The 24,451-nt window shown below is 41.7% G+C and overlaps 1 protein-coding gene across 1 annotated transcript in view; it reads left to right on the forward strand.

Annotated features, from left to right (window-relative positions):
- Positions 1-24,451, forward strand: part of EPG5 (ectopic P-granules 5 autophagy tethering factor) — a 104,419-nt gene that overhangs the window by 2,356 nt on the left and 77,612 nt on the right. The window contains exons 2-9 of the mRNA XM_081802531.1: positions 10,700-11,641; positions 12,878-13,115; positions 14,648-14,784; positions 15,879-15,986; positions 16,912-16,985; positions 18,875-18,980; positions 21,027-21,141; positions 21,763-21,913. Of these exons, the coding sequence (XP_081658657.1) occupies positions 10,700-11,641; positions 12,878-13,115; positions 14,648-14,784; positions 15,879-15,986; positions 16,912-16,985; positions 18,875-18,980; positions 21,027-21,141; positions 21,763-21,913 (1,871 nt within the window). The remainder of the gene's footprint in view (positions 1-10,699; positions 11,642-12,877; positions 13,116-14,647; positions 14,785-15,878; positions 15,987-16,911; positions 16,986-18,874; positions 18,981-21,026; positions 21,142-21,762; positions 21,914-24,451) is intronic.

Here is a 24,451-nt window from a genome sequence, read left to right on the forward strand (position 1 = left end):
TCCCAGCACCCTGGGATCATGACCTGAGCCGAAGGCAGACGCTTAACGACTGAGCCACCCAGGCGCCCCTCTGTCTATAAATACTTAAAAACAGTTAAGAGGATTCTGTGTCAAGTTATTTTGTTTGCAACAGGATTTCTGAAATAAAAACCTTAAGCTTTTAATCTGTCAAGAAAAACCAATTGCTCATTTTATTGACACATTTCAGGCAATTTTCTTTCACAGACATATGTTAATTAATTTTTAATAAGATTTTATTTATTTATTTGACAGAGAGAGACACAGCAAGAGAGGGAACACAAGCAGGGGGAGTGGGAGAGGTAGAAGCAGGCTTCCCGCTGAGCAGGGAGCCTGATGCGGGGCTCGATCCCAGGACCCTGGGATCATGACCTGAGCTGAAGGCAGACGCTTAACGACTGAGCCACCCAGGCGCCCCTATGTTAATTTATTTGAAGAGGCCTTCATTCCAGAGGTATTTGGTCAAACCAGAAATCCTGGACACATACTTTTTCCTCACTCTCCAAATCTAATCAGTCACTAAGTCTTGCCAGTTGTGGTTCCTAAATATTCTCTTAATTCTGCTTGTTTTTCTCCATCCTACCACCACCATCCTCCAAGGAAGAGTTTTTGGATTTCTGCTAAACTGGCCTTTCCAAATTCATTCTTGCTGCCCATTCTGTAAACTAAAGCCGATTGATTGTTTTATTTTTATTTTATTTTTTTTAAAGATTTTAATTATTTGACAGAGAGAGACACAGTGAGAGAGGGAACACAAGCAGGGGGAGTGGGAGAGGGAGAAGCAGGCTTCCCGCTGAGCAGGGAGCCTGATGTGGGGCTCGATCCCAGGACCCTGGGATCATGACCTGAACCGAAGGCAGACGCTTAACAACTGAGCCACCCAGGCACCCCTAAATAAATAAAATCTTTAAAACAAAACAAAACAAAAAACAAAACTGATAACTCTCCTCCTTAAAACCTTTCAGAGGTTCCTCATTACTCTGAGGCTAGAGTCCAGAGTCCTTAGCATGGACTCAGGGCCCTAAATGACCTGGCTTCTGTCTTTCTCTTCAACCTTAGGTTTACCACTACCATCTCTTTTGGTTCTCAATTTTATATATATATATATTTTCTGCTTCAGGGCCTTTGCACATGCTATTTCTTCTGCCCTGATACCTCTTCCTGCCCCTCTTCACCTACTACTCAGTCATGAGGTCCCTACTAAAACAGTACTTCCTTAGAAGAACTTTCCCTCATGACCCTTGCATTACTCCCTCCTGCAGTAACACCCTGCACCCCTTTGTCACTTGTCTCACTTGTAGTTATTTTGTCAAAAACTCTTCTCTCAGGCTGTGTCCTCCTCAATGAGGCAAGGACTTGTTTGTTTCCAGTACCCTTCACAGCCCTTTATGCACTTGGTTATGTTTGTTGAGTAAGGAATAGATGCCGGTATTGAAGAATACTTCCAAGCTTTGTCACTTAGAAGAATTTAGTAAATTTTCTCTGAGTAGAATGAAAAAAACAAATGGAAAAAGTCCACAACACCAGCAAGGCCCTCATACTTGTCATTGTAAAAATTGTTCTTTTAGAGTCAGTAGATTCATTTTTAGTGCTGGCTGTAGTTTAGCCATAATTATAAAGTTCTACATTAATGAAATCTTTATTATCTGTGGTATAATTTGGCAGCTATTTATGGAGCAGTTCCAGGACTCAGTTCAGGAAGTGAGGAGTGTCATGTGTTGTTCCCTTTAGATAGTTTGAGTGGCTTGTGGATTTTTTTTACCTAGCAGCTGACCTGCATTCCTCAATGTTAATCATTTGGTAGATGACCTCACATTGTTAGGTTGTAGTTAATCTCATTCCTAAGAGATTGTCCCAGTAATGTTTTCATTCTTTTAGTACCATCTTCTACTAGACTATCCCCCACCTCAGAGGACCCTGGCTTTGGTGATCTTGGTAGATTATGAGTTAAGAACAGTAGATTTTTAGATTTGGACTTATTCTACAGATGCAGTGTATATATATATATATATTTAAGATTTATTTATTTGAGAGAGAGAGAATGAGAGAGAGCACATGAGAGGGGGGAGGGTCAGAGGGAGAAGCAGACTCCCTGCCAAGCAGGAAGCCCGATGCGGGACTCCATCCAGGGACTCCAGGATCATGACCTGAGCCGAAGGCAGTCGCTTAACCAACTGAGCCACCCAGGCGCCCGATGCAGTGTATATTTTATAGTCATGGGATGTACACAAACATTAGTTAAATTCTGAATGCTAGCAACTCCTTAATAGTAACAGCATATGGTAATTGCTAAGGATAGACTGATATGTGGCCCAGAAAGCTGATCGTGACATGGAAAGACCTTTTTTAAATTTTTTTATTTTTTAAAGATTTTATTTATTTGAGAGACACAGAGAGAACAAGCAGTGGGGAAGGGCAGAGGGAGAGAGAGAAGCAGACTCATAAGGATGGGTTGCAGTTTCCCAAGGTGACATATAAGTAAAGACACGAAAGAGATGAGGGAGTTAGCCATGTAGATATTGGGGGAGAAACATTCCAGGCTGATGCCCTAAGGGAGTGGCCTGCCTGGCCTGCCCCAAGAACTGCAAGGAGGCAGTCTGGGAAGGGGGGGAGTAAGGGAGGGGAGAGTAGTGGGATGAAGTCGGAAACCTAACACAGGGCCAGGTCATGCTGGGCTGTGTGGGCCATTGTAGCAACTTCTACTTTGAGTGAAATATGTAAGCACTTGAGGGTTTTGGGCAGAGGAGGGGTGTGATCTGAGTTAGGCTTTAAAGGATCACTGTGCTTGCTGTGTGGAGAATAGACTCTAAAGGAGCAAGAGTAGAGGCAGAGACCTTTTAAAAGACTGTTGCAGTAATCCAGGCAAGAGGTGACAGTGGTTCGGACCAGACTTGTATGGGAGAGGTGGTGAGAAGTGTTTGAAGTCTGGGAGTTTCTGCAGGTAGAGCCAAGAGGATTTGCTGATGGCTTGGATCTGGCATGTGAGAGAAAACAGGCACAGATGACTCTGAGACAGAGGAGGTGGGGGGTGGAACAGGTTTGGGCGCTGATCAGGAGTTCAGGTTTGAATATGCTAATTTTGCACTTGATCTTAGCCAGAAGGCTGAGAAGCGATGAATATGCTAATTTTGAAACCGGTGTCTACTGGACTTCCAAATGGAGATGTAAAGTAGGGTTGGGTATGTGAATCTAGAGCTTGGGAGAGCTCCAGGTTGGGATTAAGATCTGGGAGTCTTTGGGGTGCCTGGGTGGATCAGTCGATTGAGCACCTAACTCTTGATTTTGGCTCAGGTCATGATCTCAGGGTCGTGGGATCAAGCCGCGCACTGGGCTCTGTGCTCAGTGGGGAATCTGCTTGAGATCCTCTCCCTCTCACCCTCCTCTGGTCCCCCTCCCCAATAAATAAATAAATCTTAAAAAAAAAAGATCTGGGAGTCTTTGGCATATAGTCATTAGCATATAGATAGTTAAAGCCAGAGACTGAATTAGGTTACTTTGGGAATGAGCGTAGTATAGAAAGGTGATAAGAAAAGAACCCAGGGGCACCCCAACTTTAAGAGTTTGGGGAGAAGAGGAGAAGAAGAGGACAAAGGAGTGTGAGCAGTGACCAGTGAGGTAGTATGTGTCCCCAGTGCCCGAGAGTGTAGGGTTCCAGAAGCTGAGTGAAGGAAGTGTATGAAGGAAGAGCAAGAGGTCAAGCCTGCAAAATGCTAATACAACAGGAAAGAGGTGGCAGCCAGGAGATGTTGTATTCAGAGCAAAATGTAGAGGCCCCATCCTTCCCCCAAGCCTTTTGACTTGTACACCATCCCTGGACACCCCAAGGAGAGCTGATACAGTTGCGCCAAGAACTTTTGATTTATACAGACCCACGTGTCCAAGCCCTTTTTATCTGTTCTGTGCCAGACATTGTGCTAAGTGCTGCGGATACAGACATTATTGGTCAACAGACCCTGTCTTTAGAATACTCTCATGGAAATATTCTACAAAATGTATAACTTGAATCTTCATTGTTCATAAAGAAGCAGCTCGTTATTTTTACAGAAGGAAAGGAGTTGTAATTTTTTTTTACTTACTCCAGCTCAGAGAGAAAGAACTGTGAGTGAGGAAACTTCCAATTTGTTTCCCGGAACCTACACTCTTTTTTTTTTTTAATTTATTTGAGAGAGAGTGAGAGTATGAGGGAGAGAGGGGCAGAGGGAGAAGCAGACTCCCCGCTGAGCAAGGAGCCCGATGCGGGATTCAATCCCGGGGCTCCGGGATCATGACCTGAGCCGAAGGCAGTCGCTTAACCAACTGAGCCACCCAGGTGCCCCAGAACCTACACTCTGTATTTTTCTTCTGATTACAAAAGTGCTCATTGCTTCAAGAAGTATGTGCATCTGAGCGGACACACACACACACACACACACACACACAGAAACACGCACACACACGCACACACAGAAGTGTACAGCAGAAATCAAATGCCCTGAATTCTATCTCCTGGAGATAATTTTTGGTAGTGGTTTATGTGAGTTCTTCAGTTTTTTCCCCACATGTACACAGCACTCCAGAGCATGTTTACTGTGATGTGTAGTTAAGTTTGTTTTTCCTTGTTTATTAATAATTCTTCCATTTCTGTATCAGTGCTTGATTATTTTTCCTTCTGTGGAATTATTTTAATATTTATTCTCTACCTATATGTAACTTAAGTGGAGATTAAAAGTAAAGAAATACAGATTCCTAATCTCCGGGGTGTTTTTAGTTGTAAGAAACGTGTCTTTTGCTTAAAATAAAATTATGTAAGTATGAATTTTTGCACACGCGACTTGATACACATGGAGTTGCGTTTGAATTTTATTTTGTGATGTATAATGATTATTATATATACAGTATGTTCTCCTATATCTTTATCTCTAGGCAAAATAATTGGAAGCTGACTTTTTTATTTTTAAGTGAAATTTTATATTTTTAGTATAAGAATAGATTCAGATTTTGGGATAAAAGTTGAGTTTCCTCTGAATTCATTGGATATTCCCTCTGCTTTCTGAGAGGTATATAAAAATAAATTTCTGAATGTGCCAGAGCATATGGTAAGTATAAATATTTGTTGGATAATTGAAAAATTTCTTTATATTTCTTTATTCTAGTACCTGGGACAGAGCCCACTATACAGTTGGTAGTCAATAAATCCTTGTGATTTATAGGTCATCACTCTTGTCTCAGGAAACATTTATTGAACACTGTCAAAAGTCAGAGGCAGATCAGATCCAAAGACATAAGATATAGTGCCTGGCCCTAAGATACTTGTGGTTTATGTGGGGGGGAGACAGAATTTAAAGATAAATTAACCTGTAACCAGGGCCGGATGACAAGTACATATTGTAGGAGTTCAGAGTAAAGCATGTGTGGAGGGGTTGGTGTGGTCACTGAAGGAAGATTTTGTCTTGAGGTGTGATCATAACTGAGTCATCAAAGGCACTGAGTGCCAGGGGTAAGAATCCGTCTTGCATTAAATGGAGAGCTGTGACTGTTTGTGGTGTTCAGAGCAGTGTTTTGCGGAAGCCAATGTTAAAATGGCATTTGGAATGAATTGGTGGTGGGGCAGAGGCTGCAGGCTTGGAGACCATTTAGGACCTGCTCCCCTATTTAGTGCTTTGGAAAATGAAGTAAACCACGGGGAGCTCACCACTGCTCTTGAGACTCTGGCATCAGTGATGATCTCAGCAAATCCCCTCTCTCTCTGCATTCATACCATAGAGGTCCTGTGTCTGTCTTGGGATCCTCAAGGGAGCGTCAGGCCTTTGCCATCAGCTCAAATGGTTGTCCATCCTTCCCTCCAGGTTACCTTCCTTGGTCTGGATGGTCCATTTGAATCAAAGCACCAGCTTCTCTGTCCTTCCCCCACTCCTTCCTTGGGCCAACTCCAGGTTAATTTCTCTTTGGACCTAACTTCCCTAACCAGTACAGGTAGAGAGTTTTCTTTGGTTCCACTCTAGAAACCCAGAGAAGCACTGAGTTCTACCCCAGGGGAAATAAAACCTAAACAAAATCTTGTGTGTTCTTTCCAGAGAGGCTAAGAAGTTTTTAAAAAATTCATTTGATTCTCTGGCTGCATTATCTGTTCTACGGCTGCTGGGAGTGGGCAGGCAAGTTTGGGATTAGCCGCTGGAGACCTCATTTTGTTTAGTGGAGGGAAAGAATTTGGAATTGCAAGGGCCATCCTGGAGTGGGGAGAGAGGGCTGAGTGAGGTGGGGTTGGAGTGGAGTGAGATGGGACACACGGAGGTTAAAAACTGCCTGAGGGATAGGTTGGATAGGAAGGCTCTGGAGGCCTGTGGGTTGGAGGAGGTGTGGTTGCTTGCTGTGCCCTTGATCCTGTGGCCCGTCATGTGGCTGCTTCCAGCTCCCTTGTCTTCTCTTCCAGTTAGCATTTAACAACCACAGAGGTCTCTTCCAGCTTAAGAAAAGAGAAAAAAGAATCTTCTCTGTTCCACGTTCCAGTCTCTGCTTCCTTACTTCTCATTCGTCAACTCAGTAAATTTTAAAAATCTCTCATAGCTTTTTGAGGTGTAATTCACACACGACACAATTCACCTATTTATACTGGTATATTTCAGTGGTTTTTAGTATGATCATAAGGTTGTGCAGCCATCACCACAGTTAGGAGCTGCCAAACTGTCTTCCATAGTGGCCGCATCACGTTACAATCCCACCAGCAGTGTATGAAGTTCTAATTTCTCTACATCCTTACTGTCACTTATTATCTGACTTTATTTATTTTTTAAAGATTTTATTTATTTGACAGAGAGAGACACAGTGAGAAAGGGAACACAAGAAGGGAGTGGGAGAGGGAGAAGCAGGGAGCCCGATGCGGGACTCAATCTCAGGACTCTGGGATCATGACCTGAGCTGAAGGCAGACGCTTAACGACTGAGCCACCCAGGCGCCCCATTATCTGACTTTAAATATTTTTCCTACTGGATATGACATGGCGTCTCGTGATTTTGATTTGCTTTTCTGTAATGGCTAATGATGTTAGCATCTTTCTATGTGCCATTTGTATATCTTCTTTGGAGAAATGTCTATTCATATCCTTTGCCCATTTTTAAATTGGGTTATTCATCTTTTTATTATTGGGTTACAAGAGTTCTTTTTTTTATTCTGAATATAAGTCCCTTATAAGATAATTGATTTGTAACTATTTCCTCCCATTCCATGGGTTATCTTTTCACTTTCTTCAAAGTGTCATTTTCAGCACAAATATTTTTAATTTTTATGAAGTTCAATTTATTTTTTTCTTTTGTTGTTTGTACTTTTAGTGTCATGTGTAACCCAAGGTCATTAAGATTCACACCTATGTTTTCTTCTAAGAGTTTTAAAGTTTTAGCTCTTACATTAGGTCTATGATCCTTTTTGAATTAATTTTTGTATATGATGGAAGAAGGTAAGGGTCCAGTTTCAGTCTTTGGATATCCTGTTGTTAAGCACCATTGTTGAAGACTGCTCATTGTACGTTATATTGTCTTGGCACCCTTGTTGAAAATCAATTGACCTTAAATATAAGGTTTTATTTCTGGATTCTCAGTTCTCTTCCATTGATCTATTTGTCTGTATGCTAGAACCACACTGTCTTTATTACTCTAGTTTTATAGTAGGTTTTGAAGTTACAAAGTATGAGATCTCCTTTGTTCTTTTTTAAGATTGTTTTGTCTACTCTGGGTCCCTTGCATTTTCTTATGAGTTTAAGGATCCAACTTGTCATTTTCTGCAAAAAAGGCAGCTGGACTTTTGATTGAGATTATGTTGAATTTGTGCATCAATTTGAGGAGGATTGCCATCTTAACAATATTGTGATCTCATCCATGAACATGGGATGTGTTTCCAGTTATTAAGTCTTTAATTTCTTTTAACGATGTTTGGCAATTTTCAGAGTACAGCTTTTACAATTCTTTTGTTAAAGTTATCTTTCTATATTTTTTCTTTGCTCATTATAAATGAAATTATTTTCTTAATTTTATATTTTGATTATTCAACTCACTTAAATTTGGCTTTTCTCCTGACCAGTACACCAGCATTTCTCTCACTGTAGTAACCATAGGCCTCCGTCTCCTGATTGTCTCTTTCTGACCTCCCAGTCTGACAAACCTATTTATTATAGAAATGTGCTAAACATCATTGCAGTGTAATCAGACCCACTTCTTCATTTTCTTATAAATACTTGTATAATGCTTTTTGTTATTCATGATTTTAGGCAATTTGACAAACTCGTTTGTATGCATTGTGTGGCTCATATCTGAATCTGATATCCACAGTTCACAGTGTAGATTAAAGTAATTTTGGAGGGGCACATTGCTTCTTCAATCACCACCATTGTAAATGTTTGGTAGCCATTACCAGCAAGTGACCTCAAATTCCATTTCAAAAACGTTTATCTTTTCTTCCTAATATTAGGTACATACAAGGTCTTACATTTTTGGTTCTCGTCAACTTTTTTTTTGCTGGACATTTGCTGGACAGCACAATCCAAAATCACTGATAACCTGTGAAACTGTCAGGTTTGTCTTCTTAAAATTTCATAGTGAAAGGGGAGTATTAGGGTGATGTAGTCATTTTTTTTCAGTTTGTTTGCGTGTAACAATTTTATTTAAAGAATTTTCCTATAATTTTTTTCTTCTTTATCAGCATGTTTTCCTGTGTTTCTAGTTTGGGTTTTTCTTTTTTTTAAAGATTTTATTTATTTGCTTGACAGAGAGAGACACAGCGAGAGAGGGAACACAAGCATGGGGAGTGGGAGAGGGAGAAGCAGACTTCCTGCGGAGCAGGGAGCCCGATGGTGGGGCTTGATCCCAGGACCTGAGCCAAAGGCGGACGCTTAACGACTGAGCCACCCAGGCACCCCGCTGTGTATCTAGTTTGTGTGTTAATGCCTGAGGTGTTTTTTTAAAAACCCTACCTCATTTTATTGGACTTTCTTTTAAAGTTAACTTTTTTTTTGTCTTTGTTTTTTGGAGATCATTTCAGACTTCATGAAAAGTTGTAAATATAGTACGGAGAGTTCCATATACCCTTCATGCAGCATCCTCTGATGTCACTCTCTCACATAATCATAAATTCTATGGTATAGAACATTTGTCACAACCAAGAAGTTAATGTTGGCACAAAACTGTTAACTCAGATGTAGAACTTATTTGGATTTCAACAGTTTTCCTAGTACTGTTCTTTTTCTATTCCAGGATCCAATCTAGGGTCCTACAGGGCATTTAGTTGTCCTGTCTTTGTTGTTTCCTCCAATCTCTTGATAGTTCCTCAGTCTTTGATGACCATAACATTTGTTATTCCTTTTTTTTTTTTTAAAGATTTATTTATTTTAGAGAGAGAGAGCGAACATGGGGAGGGGGAGAGGGAGAGAGAAACTTCAGCAGACTGTGCAGTCCCTGACATGGGGCTCGATCTCACAACCCTGAGATGATGACCTGAGCCAGAACCAAGAGTCAGACACTTAACTGACTGCACCACCCAGGGGCCCCATGTTTCTGTTCTTTTGTAGACCGTTCCTTTTTTTTTTAATTTTTTTTTTATATATATATTTTTAAAGATTTTATTTATTTATTTGAGAGAGAGAGAATGAGAGACAGCACGAGAGGGAAGAGGGTCAGAGGGAGAAGCAGACCCCCCGCTGAGCAGGGAGCCCGATGCGGGACGGGAGCCCGATGCGGGACTCGATCCCAGGACTCCAGGATCATGACCTGAGCCGAAGGCAGTCGCTTAACCAACTGAGCCACCCAGGCGCCCCTTGTAGACCGTTCCTTAATTTGAGTTTTTGTCTGGTATATTTTTATGATTAGATTGAGGTTGTATGTTATTGGAAAGGATACTTGAAGAGGTGATAGGCCTTCTCAGAACATCACATGGGGATATGCTACTGGTCTTATCAATCTTGATTAAGCAGTTAATATATTGTTTGCCGAATTCTCCACTGAACCTTACTATTTCCCCCTTTGTAATTACTAAATATTTAGGAGATACTTTGATGCTAGCCAGCTGTCTTGTTTCTGCTTACATTTTCACTCACTCACTTTAACATCCATCGGCAGATTTTGCCTGTGGCAGTTATTACCATGGTGTTGTAATGGTGACTTTTCTGTTATTCTCATTCCATCTACATTTATTGATTGGAATTCTGTAGGGAGGGGTGTCACTTTTTGCCCATTTATTATTTATTTATGTCAGTATGGACTCATGATATTTATTTTATTCTGTAGGTTATAATCCAATACTCATGTTATTTTATTGCTCAAGTTCTTTGACTCTTTCTGCATGAGTTTTAAGCGAATATGTTTGTCAAGATGAAGATAAATCTATTGAGGCCTACACTATGTGGACACTGTTCTGTTGACCTCTAGGAGAATGGAGAATGACCTAATTAAAACTTTCCTCCTGTGTTCATGAGTCGTAATTTGCTGCTGCTTTTGATGTCTTTCTCTGTTGGGATTAGACTAGTGAATCTCCCAAATTTAACAGAGTCGAAATTGAATAATAATAGGAAATATGAAACACATTGCTTAGGAATTTTATTTAGACTCCATTTGCTAATTATAAAATTTAGATTTTGTATACAATTTAAGAATTTCTCATGTTGAAAGCATCAATTATTACTATATTATAAATTATTTCACATTATAAATCTCATTTTTAGGAAAAGAAGAGATCTGAAACTCTTCAGAGGGAAGAATCTGATGAAGTCTCCCTTCCAAAAACCTCCAGAGAGCTGGAAATCCCTACTCCAGCTTGTGGATTCAAAGGAGACTGTCTGAAGGTGTTAACTGATTCCCAGCTCCAGAATGCTGCCAGTGGACAAAACGAGAGTGAAATGTTTGATGTACCACTCACCTCCTTAACTATAAGCGATGAAGGGTCCCTGACATGGAACACAGAGACCCTAAAGGAAGGGGAGGAGGTCAGAGCCTGTGTTGGGGATGATGCAGTGAAGCTGAAGTTTGACCCTGGAGACAATGTCGGAACCAAAGTAGAAGCTCCCAAGAACTTTACAGAAGTAGAGGAAAATAAGTTGGTACAGTGTGGACCTTCTGAAAGCACCTTGCAGTCTAATTTTTCTTATACTCAGCAGGAAATGGAAAATTTACAGGTCAGAGAAACTCAGAAAAAGAAAGACAAGCAAGCCTTGGGTTTTTCTTCAGAGGTGCTACAAAATGTTCCCTTGCAGAGTTCTTGTGAAGCCAAAGACATTTTTCAGCCACCTAGAGTGAAAAAACTATATCCTCAGTTGCCAGCCGAAATTGCTAGAGAAGCACCAGGTTTGGTGGCAGCGAAACCCTTGTTTCGTAATGAGCGACTCTACCCAGAGCTCCCATCTCAACCAGAACTAGTACCATTTACTAAAGAACAGCTAAAAATCTTTGAGCCTGGTTCATGGCTGGAAAATGTTGAGTCATATTTAGAAGAATTCGACAGCATGGCTCATCAGGACAGGCATGAATTTTATGAGTTGCTTTTGAACTACTCGCGATGTAGGAAGCAGCTGCTGCTGGCTGAAGCTGAGCTGCTTGCCCTGACGTCTGATTGCCAAAATGCGAAAAGTCGACTGTGGCACTTTAAGGACGAACAGTTGTCTGTGCAGGTATCTTGGTGTTCTGTAAAGCTTTTGGGAGCCTGGGGCATTTGCAGTGGAGCTGCTTCTCTTGTGATACCATCCAGGTCTGGAGTATGCTTGTACTCACATTGACCCTATCCTAGCCCAGAGTAGTGCGGTGTGGGGGTCACAAAGTCAGATGCCTGCAGGGGCCACGCAGGTGACCTGGAGGAGTGAAGTGGGCCGAGTGGGACGGTGGTCGATGGGTAAGCTCCTGCCTGGTCCAGTGGGGGCAGCCGCTCTTGATTGTTGCCGTGATGGTTGTGTTGGTCCAACATTGCCACATCTTTTCACTTCCTAAGAGGAACTGGAAATCTGGATTTCTGTGTGAAGGATCCTGATTTGTGAATGTTGGCAACAAAATAGAGAGTAGAGGCCAAGCAAGTCACGTTTCCAGGTCAAATGCAGCCTGTGGACCATTTAGTTTGTAACCTTGGGCATAATGCCAAGAACATCCACATGGGTAGAGAGGGTCAAGGAGAGGATGATCCATGGAATAAACTTGAGAGATGAGGAAACAGGAAGGCAATTAGATGTGACCCTGTGGAGGCCAAGGTGACCATTAGGGAAGCCACTTCCCAGTGGCCTAGGAAGGATGGCAAAGAAAAGGAGGCCACTCTTGGCAAATTTGGCAATGAAGGGAAGCTGGAGGAGATATCGAGGAGAAACACGTGCTTTCCCCAATCCCTGATCCTATTCATTGGGGGACCTTTGTATCTCTCTTTGTACATAGAAAGGAGATTGTGGAGAGGAGAACATTTGAAAACTACTGAAAAAGAGGATAGAATCAGGAACACAGCTGGAGGTGTTAGTATTAGAAAGGAGAGGGGTTGCTTTTGAGCAGAATCAAAGAATGATGAGGGTAGGTACAGAGATATTTTGAAGTCCCTTGAAGTTGTGGGGATATCACATGACTTCCGTGTTTATAAAGTTGAAGGTAAGATTATCAATCGTGAGAGTCTTAGGGACAAGTTCTATTGTTTTCTTCTTAGGGTTTCTTTTTTTTCTTTGACCTTGTGATGCTTTGTGATTGGCATTATCCCTCTTGGCCCCTGATTATATATTTGATTTATTGTTCCCTATGTGGTAGGATTGTCCCCTTACTCTGATTTATAAGCTCTTTGAAGGTGGTACTGAAGCCAATATATCGTATGCCTGCAGCCTGATTATTTCAAGTGTAAAGAGTTAACTGGTTTCCTGTTTTACCCTTTTGTCCACCTCTAGGGTATCTGTGCAGATCAAGTGAAAGTTTCAGGCTATCATCGCTACCAGAGAGTAGAGATGAATGAAAATGCACTGGGGGAGCTAAAGAAGCTATTTGATGCCAAATCTGAGCACCTCCACCAGACCCTCGCTCTGCATTCATACACCTCTGTGCTCTCAAAGTTGCAAGTGGAGTCTTATATTTATGCCTTACTCAATGGTTCAGCTCTTCTGAGATCTTTCGCAATTCAAGGCCGAGGTATGTGAATCGTGAAAGTCTCACTCTTTCTCGTGGTCTGCAATGAGGAAAGAAGTGAGGAGTTGAGTTGATTGTGTACTAATTGGTATTATAAGGGAATATTGGTGCTAGCTGTTTTACCTTGCCTTCCCCAAAGTAGGATTGAGATCTGCCTTCATACCATTTCTTGGGAGCAGTGCTAGGTCTCCCTTCCCTGGGGCTGTCAGTCTCTGCTTCTCTGGGAAGCCAAAAAGCTTGCTTTTTATCATTAATGTCCCTTAGTCCTAATGTATGTATTTGTTACCAAGTAGAGTTCAAATACATTTTGATTGTAAAACTGATAGCGTACTTTTTCATCCTGTATCTTTTGTACTTTATTTTTGCTTGTCTAGTTTGTTGGGCTGTTTTATATAACTTTCATCAGGGGATCTATAATGTTCTGCATTTTTCATCATATTTGGGTTTTAAAAAACCCTAGCCTTGATTGTATGATGTGTTAAGTGTGAATTAGCTAATTGAATTATGCAATTTTTATTTCTGGGGGAGATATTAAGAATATTTGAAGTAAAAAAAAATCCTCGGCGCCTGGGTGACTCAGTTCGTTAAGTGTCCAACTCCTGATTTCGGCTCAGGTCGTGATTTCAGGGTTGTGAGATCGAGCCCCACGTTGGCTGTGCATTGGGTGTGGAGCCTGCTTAAGATTCTCTCTCGTCTTCTCCCTCTCTCTCTTAAAAAAAGAAATCCTTCCCCCTCATTGTTTTTATAACTAATCGAAGAGCTGGGATTAGATCAATGATCTGATTTTTATTTTATTTATTTTTATTTTTTTTAAAGATTTTATTTATTTATTTGAGACAGAGAGAATGAGAGAGACAGAGAGCACATGAGAGGGGGGAGGGTCAGAGGGAGAAGCAGACTCCCTGCCGAGCAGGGAGCCCGATGCGGGACTCGATCCCGGGACTCCAGGATCATGACCTGAGCCGAAGGCAGTCGCTTAACCAACTGAGCCACCCAGGTGCCCAATGATCTGATTTTTAAATAAAAAATGGATTTGATGAAGTTAATTTTCCCTTACTTTGTAATACTTCACAAAGTTAAAAATTTTTTGGGTTACATATTTAGTAGAAATTCAGATTTTTAAAAAAAGTTCTATTTATTTTTTTATTTTTTTTAAAGATTTTTTTAATTTATTCATTTGAGACACAGAGATAGAGAGAGAGAGAGAGGGAGAGAGCATGAGCAGGGAGAGAGGCAGAGGGAGAGGGAGAAGCAGGCTCCCCGCTGAGCAGGAAGCCCGATGCGGGGCCTGATCCCAGGACGCTGGGATCATGACCTGAGCCGAAGGCAGACGCTTAACCATCTGAGCCAGCCAGGTTCCCCCAAATTCAGATATTTTTGATGCAACTTTTCTCCTTGGATTTTTATCTGAACTAAATATTTTGAAAAGATTTAATTAATTAGTTAATTAATTAATTGATGGGTAGAGACACTAAAAATTCTCTCCAAAACACCCATTTATGTGGGGCTCATTTAATCTTCTTTTTAATTTATAGCTTGTAAACAGACAGAAAGCTTTCCCTCTGACCTGTGTCAGCTAAAGGAGTGCATCAGTGTCTTATTCATGTTCACCAGAAGGGTTAATGAAGATACTCAGTTCCATGACGATATTCTTCTCTGGCTGCAGAAATTGGTAAGGGAACAAATAATTGAAGAATTATGTCTTCTTCTAGGTTTTTTTCCAACAGCTTCTTCAGCTAATTCATTTAATGTGTTAGTGACATTTTCTTCGTTCATGACACATGGTAATAAGTTATCTAGTGTGTCATTAAGCACAAAATATTTTTCTTTCTGATACACTTTAATCTCATACCTTCAGCTTAGGAAGAAATGGAAATGTGGGAAGCATGCTAAATTAAAGACGGGATATGTATTTAGAATATAGGTAGCTGATCTAAAACCTTCCATATCATTTATTTTTATTATCTAGTGTCTAGTGTTGTATTCAATCATACTTTAAAAACTTAGAAAAAAGGCTGGTGTCAGGATTTGGGAGATTTAAGAAAGATGTTAAGTGTAAGGAGGCTTATTTGTTTAGTGGTTGTGTTTTCAATGGGGCTGCCTTGGGTGCTTTTTTTTAGGTTAATATTAGAGTCTTACATATGTGGTAAAGTCCCAAGCATACTTATTTGGATTTGAGAATCTATTACAAACTGAGACTAGATTAAACTACTTGGCTTGTATCTATTCACATGTGGCCAGGAACGTGAGTAAGTTGTATTTTGCCAGATAATAAAAACTGGGTTTGCAGGGAAACTACTTAGGATTTTTTTTTTTTTTAAAGATTTTATTTATTTATTTGACAGAGAGATATATAGTGAGAGAGGGAACACAAGCAGGGGGCGTGGGAGAGGGAGAAGCCGGCTTCCCGCCGAGCAGGGAGCCCGATGTGGGGCTCGATCCCAGGACTCCGGGATCATGACCTGAGCCGAAGGCAGACACCTAACGACTGAGCCACCCAGATGCCCCAACTTAGGATATTTTTATCATAGTACTCGTAGGTTCTTAGGCCTCCATGTGCCTCTGTGGTAGAAACTCAACATGTTAATAGTGTATTTTTGGTTATATACTGTATATATACTATATATATGTGTGTATATACAGTAGATCTCTGGTTATTCTTCTGAAAGATTCTTATATTTAAACATTGGCTAAGTGATTTACTAGACCCCTAGGTACACTTTTCTTCTTATTAAATAATGAAACTATATGTCCTTCCCTGTTCAGGTGTCAGTGTTACAAAGAGTTGGCTGTCCTGGCGATCACTTCTTCCTTTTAAACCATATTCTTCGATGCCCAGCTGGTGTTAGTGAATGGGCTGTTCCTTTCATCCAGGTATGATGATGGTCTTCTGATTTTGAGTGGGATGAGAGATTTTGTTAAACATTTTTACTGAAGAAATTGCTTTTTTTCTCCTTTAAAAAACTACTTCAACATACTGATATCTAAAATAAAATTCTTAAAATATTTTAGTATATATTTATGTATTCACAGGCGTTTTTATGCTGGAACTTCTTGGGCCACCCGTAATTGATGAAATTAAGATAGAATTGCAAAAGTTCCCCTTTAGTCCGGCTTGGTAGATTCACTCGTATTTAGTTCTGTAAAATTTCTGTGCAGGAAGACTCACTGGGACTTTTTTTTTGTTTTTTGGTAATATTCAACACGGCTTCCTAAATTAACCCACCTCACGGCACAGTTGGTAGAGGCAAAACAGAAACCACGAGCATCTCCGTGTTCTTTAATGCTAGCAGAGATCCAGGCCTGTGTGATCGGCTCTCATATAATCACCTTCAGTGCTGATGATATGGTTCACAGTTTCTCTTCTCTGCTGCTTGCCTTTGGGTTGTTTTGTTACTCATAGCAACCACTCAGATGGGTGGAAGCCAAGTGCATGCCAGGTTCAACTTCTCCACATGACCTTTTCTTTAGTATTTCTGGTGGTGAGAAGTCTGAATCTCTTTAGGTAGGAGGAGGATTTTTTTTGTTTTGTTTTGTCTTTGGACTAAAAGAGCAGTATTGTGCTTCGTCCTATATGGTTACAGTAGTTGAAGTCTGCTGCTCAGCTCACGCCGCTCTGAGTGCAGCCGAACCAGGACTGCCAGGTAACCCAGAGCCGCGCTCTCATGCTTGTGGATTACGTGCCATTTCCATCTTTGTTTTCATAACCGCTCCCTTTGTCAGAATGCTGGTGAACTAAGATTATGGATACTTGGGTTGTCGGTTTTCTACAGTATGCCTTTTCCTTTTCTGATTTCAGATCAAAGTGTTGAATAATCCATCAGGGGTCTTTCATTTTATGCAGTCCCTTGCCCTGCTAATGTCTCCTGTCAAGTAAGTGCGGAAGAGCTTTATGAAATAGAAATTGAAATGCTTCTTTCTACCAAAGGATTGACTTCCTAAACTGCCCAGATCCAAAGAACTGCTAAGGGAAGTGTCAGCATTCCAGAATTTAATATTGCAGATTTTCTTTGGGTTGGATACCCTTTGTCCCCAGATGATCTTATTAACTGCTTATATATAAGCAATTAAGCTTTTTGGGGTCCTCCTTTTTAGTGGGTTTGCCTCTCCTGTCATATATGTCATTGTGAAAGGTGCCATGGAGAGACAAGAAAGATCATCTTTTCCTTAGAAGAAGAGATGTAGAGAGGGAAAGAAGTGCAGAGATCTAAGTGCTTGCTTGGGAAGCTGCGATCAGCATGCTAGCACTGGAGAGGCTGAAGAGAGGAGGTAGAGCAGTGAGAGAAGGTTCCAGGTGCATGAACTGGGTTGCAAGAAAGGGCTAGATCTCAGAGAGAAGGAGCAGGCAGGGCACTATTGGCAGGGAGAAGAGGCATTGGCCCAGAGTCTAGGTAAGATGGCTGTGTGGAGGACAGGTAGGAGATCAGCTTGGTTTGAGCGAAGAACTGCATGGGAGATGGTTATACAGTGGAATAGCTGCAGCGACTTGGATTATAGAAGGTTTTGAGGGATCCAGATTTGATACGGTCTGGCCCTGTAGCAGTTGAGGGCTTTTGAATAAAGGTAAAAGTCATATCAAGGGAGGCTAGGATTGACTGAAGGAGAAGATGTGCTTCTGCTTAATTGAATTACAGTTATAGACTTCTGGCTCTCCTGGCTCTGGATCCCAACTCATCATCAAGAGGACATTTAACTGGGGGAGAAGGCACAGTCTCTGTCTAAGTGACCTTGAACAGTGTTATTACCACTGGCTGTCAGTCCTGGAAAACCTGTCTGCCTCAGAGCCTGCATTGGGGTAATGGTGGTGGGAAAGATAAGGAGGGGAACGTAAAGGTTATCTTCCCAGAAAAGGATTAAGTAGCTGACTAAGGAATAGGAGTGGTTCCAACAGAACTCTGTAGACGTCCGAGCCTGAGTGACTGTGGGGGCATTGACACTCTAACAGGAGGAAAGTCTGAGGTCATTGAGGCATACAGGTGGACACATACAAGGGACAGATACCAGTGGACATTTGGAGCTTCAGGATTGGAGCTCCTTGGGTTGAAAGGGAAGCAGTGGACCTACAGAACTGGAAGTCATGGGAGAAAGTTCCTGTAACAGGAAGGAATGGATGAATTTTTCAGGGCCAGGCCAGAGGGGAAGGAACAGAGGACTGAGAACCGTGTCGTAGTCTAAGAGAAGAAATTTCGCCACTTACACCCACTCATCAGGTCTAGCCAACACCTTGTGAAGTCTGGTTGGTAGGAAATTCTCTCCAGTTCTCTCTCTCTCTGCCTGGAGACAGGGGGCTTCTCCAACACATGGTAGATAGGATTTTGACTTAAAAATGGTTTTGCATTTAGAGGTACTCTTTTGCCCTAAACAAGCTTCTGAGTTACCTGCAGATTATCCTTTTATATTCAGTAAAGCATGGTTCCTCAAGTCGTGCCCTGGCAACAGTTTGTAGGCCTGGTTGGAGGTGAGGTCCCGCAGCAATCTGTATGTATCGAGGTCCCATGCGTGCGGGAGCTGGGCCAGCATAACCGCTTCTCTGCAATTACTTGTCACTACTAATCTAGAATCCTCAAGGTCTGCACAATGAAGTTAGTGAGGTTTTAGCCGCCTTGAGTTCTCGCCAGTCCTTATTTCTTGTTTGCTAATTTAAACCATTTGAAGATTAGGTGGCTGGCTGACTCTTATGCAGGGTTGAATAGATGATCCAGAGTGCATGCATGCAGGCTTTCTGTGTTTATGTGATTGGAGTGATCTCCCTTGTCCTTTAGAAATCGAGCGGAGTTCCTGTGCCACATGAAGCCTAGTGAGCAGAAGCCATCCTCCTCAGGGCCTGCATCCGGGACATGGACACTAGTAGATGAGGGAGGAGAAGAGGTAACTTGTCGTGTCTGCATTATTTTGATTAATCATTGCCGAGCTCCTCTTACGTGCCATGCATTGTTCTAAGCGCTTGTCACACAGTCTCTCCTTGACTTCTGCCCACAGCCCCATGAGGTGCAGGTATTGGTGTGAGAAAACCGAGGTGCTGGGGGTGAAGGATTTTTCGCAGATCAGGTCACTGAATGGTGGAGTCTCTGAGCCAGTGTGCTGTGTTGTCACCTTCATGTAGGATATCTTCCTGTTCAGCTGGGAGAATTTGGAACCTGGCAATATTTTCATATGGTGTAAAATTTATATTAGGATTTTCTTTTATGTAGTAACAAGTTCCTGGGCTTGGGATCCCCCCCCCACCCAATCAGGTAACGTGAGTCTGTCTAATAAAGAGCTGGAGCTTAGCAAGGTCTGCCTTTAACTCTTACGAATACTTCTTATCCATATCTTCTCATTTGCAAGGTAGAAGATGGTTCTTTATTCGTGGTGAGAATTGAATGATCAAAATCCAATTTCTCAAAATAGTGCTTGTTGATTTTTCTTTCAGCTGTACACAGGGTTAGTGTATCTGTAAGGAATTTTTCCTCCAGCTAGTTATCTGCCCTAGTGCTTTTTTATGGTCCACATCCTGACTTGATGTGCTGTCCAAGGTGGCCAGGGACCAGATTTACTAAGCCTCCTTCTTTTTAAAGAAGTGATGGTTTGCAGCAGACAGTTCTCAGAATGACAGCCGTGGCAGCAGTGGGGATCATGTCTGTGTATTTACCCAAGTGCTCTTTCAGAAACGGGGGGCCCCTTCGCACTCCTTTTACTCTTCAGACATCTCTGCTAGAGACTCAACAGTCACCTTGAAGAGAGCTTCTCAGGAGCTGGTGCAAATTGGTCTTTTAAAGATTGTGGAACAGGTTTTTTTCCCCCCGAGAGTGTTCTCTTCTGAGAGAGAAGTCTTTTCTCTGGGAGGTTTCCTACATTTACTCCCAGAGACAGATGATGGTTGGGGAAGCCTGCAGTGGTGCCTGGCCCCTGGCTAGCCCTCACTGACCATTGAGTGAATTCAAGAACTTGGGGAGTAGATGAGAATGTTGAGAGTGCTCTTGACTCAGAGGAAGGTGCTCTGGATTATGCTCATTAGTGCTTCCTTGAAGTCGTCTGTATATTAGAACCGCCTGGGCAACTTACAAATCTTGCCCAGGCCCACACACGGACATCCAGGTGTGTAAAAGCCTCCCAGGTGATTCTGATGTATAGTCAGAGTTGAGAGCTACTGCTCTAAGTAGAGTTTCTGAGGCTTGTTTGTTAGCCATTTAGAACCTAAAATGGGGCAGGGTTGGCAGCGGGGGAATAAGTGGCTTGGGAAATTATGAATGAATTACATTAGTCCCTTATTGAAATTGAGGTGATATATTCTTCAGGATGTCCAGATCTTTTTACAGCATTCCCTTTTTGAATGTAGCATATTTTAGAACACAAATCAACTTAATTTCTAAGATGACTTTAGTGCTCTGTATTAAACAAAAACCCTAAAGTTTTCCCCTATATAATAATCTCTATGTATGATCTGTTAGTCTCACCTGCTTTATCAGCACCAATTGGCAATAGAGCTTCAGTTATCTATAGCATATGCAAATTACTCCACCATAAGACAGTTGAATACTACAGTAGGCCTTGATTTGGGGGCAAGAGACTTGTAGCTAAAATAACTTGGACTGAGTGTGTGGTTCTTTAATTCATGTTGTCAAAGTACTGAGCTTTATAGTAAGGTTCCCCACTCTAGAGGAATTTTTTTATTTAAATTTGCTTTGGGATGGACATTTAATGAGAGAATTTCAGCCACAGAAGAATTGATATAATCCAGATGCACATAAAATTGTGCTTGCAATTTCAGGGGGTTTACAGCCCATCTACGGAACTGATAGTAGGAGGAGAAGTCCATGGAGACACATGGACATGATGTACCACTTGCATCTGTGATAATTTAGCTCTTGTAACTCTAGACCATGGTGCATTCTGATCAAATCAGCTGACATGATTTTGCGTCTTTTCCCTTAGGATGAAGACCCCGAGACCAGTTGGCTTCTCCTTAATGAAGATGACTTGGTTATCCTTTTATCCCAGTTTCCGTTCCATGAACTCTTTCAACATCTTCTTGGGTTTAAAGCAAAAGGTAGACTGATTTCTTTTGTCATGTGTTAAATGGGACAGTGGCAAGCTCAACACAGGAACTCAGCATCCAGCCTTCCATCTTGGGCAGGTTCCTGATTCAGGTTCCCTGGTGCCTGACCATACCATGCGGACATGGTTGCATCAGATCTCAGATTTCCTTCCTTTCTCTTATGATTGTAATTTCCCACCTAGTGCTGAAATGCAGAAAGGTCAGCTAGCATGCACATCACCCAGCTTTTCCTTTTTAAGATTTTATTTATTTATTTGAGAGAGAGAACATGAGCAGGGGGAGGGTGAGAGGGAGAAGCAGACTCCCTGCTGAGCAGGGAGCCCAACGTGGGGCTTGATCCCAGGACCCCGAGACTATGACCCAAGCTGAAGGCAGATGCTTAACCAGCTGAGCCACCCAGGCGCCCCCCAATTCGCCCAGCTTTAATGTGTTGTTTTTATTTTTGTAGTTTGTCTCAGGTTCCCCATTTCATGTTGCTAGAAGAGCCAGACCAGTGGGGTTTGCTACGTTTTCTCTGCCTTGGCTTTGTTCCTCACTGAGATGTTTACACGTGTCCTTCCGTGTTTTTTCATAGTAATTATAATTTCTTCCTTTTCTCCCATTAACTTCTAGGTGATTATTCACCTGAAACAACAAGACCTCAAGAGATGATGAAAATTTTTGCCTTTGCTAACTCACTAGTGGAGCTTCTGGCTGTGGGGTTAGAAACCTTTAATAGGGCACGCTACAGGCAGTTTGTGAAGCGAGTTGGTTATATGATCAGGTAATACTGCTGTTGCTGCATCTGTTTCTGTTTGCCTTCGCTGGGCTCAGACACACATACTGTGTGAAATTGGAATGATGGACATTTCAGTGTATGATTCAGGTCTGATTTATCATAGAAGTAAGAATTTTCTTTCACCATCTAGCAGATGGGAATTCTATAAATGCTTCCAGTCAGAATATTTGGTAATTATCTCAGATTTAACTGGTTTGCTAGATAATTGTCCTTGGAGTCAAGGTTCTCAAAGCAGTTGCTGGGTTGAACTTGGCCAGAGAAACTCAACTCGGTCAAGGAAAATGAAGCCTCTTTGAAGCCTCTCTCCTTTTCCTTTGCTCCCTGTTTTCTTCTACCTCCTCACTTTTGCCTGGGAATTGTCACTTAGCTGTGGAAGATTGGCAGTAGTTCTCTCGTGTCATTATTTTCCTGTTACCTCTCTTATTTATTCTTATTCTGATTTTCTGTTAAATTCCCTTTGAAGAAAGTTGCAAAGACTTCTGTCAGTGGCCATTGTTTCGAGCTGGGGAAAGCATTATCATTTATTTGATTGAAAAATGGGTTTATGCTTTTATTATCAAGGATGAATAAATTTTGAGAATGTACTGCTTTTTATTGAATTAATTTTGTATCTTCTTTTCTGCATCATTAATGTTTCTGTCTTTACTGTCATTCCCTATAGCACATCAATATGCTGTTATTTCTTCCAACCTCCTTTCCCTCCAAAAAAAAGCCTCTAAAACTTCTCCCCTTCCTCAGTGATGTTTCCAAAACAAAATTGATTGTAATTAATTTATTTTTTATGTGTATCCATGTGCTTTGTAAAGCCAGGTAAATGATTCTAGGATGCCCTGCAAGGCTGGGGGGTGACTTTAAAGGTCTTGAGAAGGCCTTTAGTAGAATGTAATGAAAACGAGATGGTGGGAGAAAGGATGGCTGGTGACTTGAGAGTAATTTCTTTAAATCTAAAAGCCCATCTACTTATTATCAGAAGTTCAGACATTCATTTTCTGATTCTGCTTGCTAAATAAGGTAAAACCTGTCTTTGGGTTCGTATATGTGATGTAGGATTGAGTGTTTACTATGTGCCAGGAATATACCTTCTTCTTTTATTCTCCCAATAACTCTGTAGGAGAGACATTGCTATTATTGCTTTAAGGTCAGTATTCACTCTGTAATATTTTTCTGTAAATATTTACAGCTGATTATTGTAGTTTACGTAGCTTTCTCAGAGTTGCTCACTTTCTCCTTAAAACATTTTCTTTGCTTGGTTTCCAGGATCCCATATTCTCCTGGTTTCTCTTCCATTTCCCTGGCTGCTCATTTTCTGCCTCCTTGGTTGTTTTCATCCTCACTCCCAAACTTCTTGATGTCGGAGTGCCCCAGGACTCAGTTCCTGGACCTCTTCTAGCTCAATCGAAACTTGCTCTTGGGACTTCATCCATTCTCATGTCTTTAAATATCATTGAAATACTATTACGATTCTCAGAGTTCTATTTCTAGCCCATGCCTCTCTCTTAAGCTTGTAAGCCCAGCTGCCAGCTCAGCACCTCCACTTGGATGATTCACAAACATTGTAGTTTAATACACCCAACGGACTTCCCTCGTCCCACCTTCCAAGCCACTTGTCCTTGGCCTTCCCGTCTTCAGTAAGTGGCAACTTTATTCTTCTGGTTGCTTGGGCCAGAATACTGGGTGTCATCTCTGTCTTTTTACACCCCACATCCAGTGTAACAGCCGATTCTGTCATCTCTAGCTTCAAAACACTGTCATCAAATCTAAGATGCCACCAATTCTGAAGATGCATTTTGTGTGCCTCTAAGGAAAAAATGCTACAAAAATATGGCATGTTATCAATTTAATACACATTCCAATTGCAGGGATTACAGTGTGAAAGATGTGCATCTTTTGAACTAATGAAACATGCTGTTTCCAGAATCCAGCTGCTTCTCCCCACCTTCACTGCTACCACCCTAGTTCATTCTCACATGTTTCTCCCTAATTACAATTGTAATAGCCTCCTGACTTATCTTCCTGCTTTTGCCCTTGTTCTCCCCTCAGCTTATTCTCATAACAGCCAGTGTTCCCTGGAAATGGTGAGTCAATAGCTCATGTCACCCCTTTGCTCCCAGTCTCATTCAGAGTAAAAGCCAAAGGGTTCACAGTGACCTGGTCTTCATGGTCTGGTTTCCTGGTCTGGTTTCCTGTCACTTTTCTGATTTCCTCTCCAGCCAGTCTCTCTCTCATTTACCTGTTCCTCCAACGTCCTGATCACGCCTTTGAGCCTTCACCCTGGTTGTTCCTTCTACCTGGATGCTCTTCCCGTAGATATCCGTGTGACTTCTTCCGGTCTTTACTCGCATATTGCTCTTCAGTGAGGCCTTTCTTGCTCCCAACCAACCCCCCTCCTCTGGCCAACTCCCGAGAAACTTTAGTGCCCTCTCCTACTTACTTTCCTCATCGTCACTTATGACCATGTGACAGACTATACTTTTTACTTTATTTTGTTTAATGTCTGTTTGCCCTGCACTAAATGTAAGCTGC

Source organism: Leptonychotes weddellii, chromosome 13, assembly GCF_054177405.1.
Source record: "Leptonychotes weddellii isolate Sample4059 chromosome 13, ASM5417740v2, whole genome shotgun sequence".
In the NCBI taxonomy this organism is placed as follows: domain Eukaryota; kingdom Metazoa; phylum Chordata; class Mammalia; order Carnivora; family Phocidae; genus Leptonychotes; species Leptonychotes weddellii.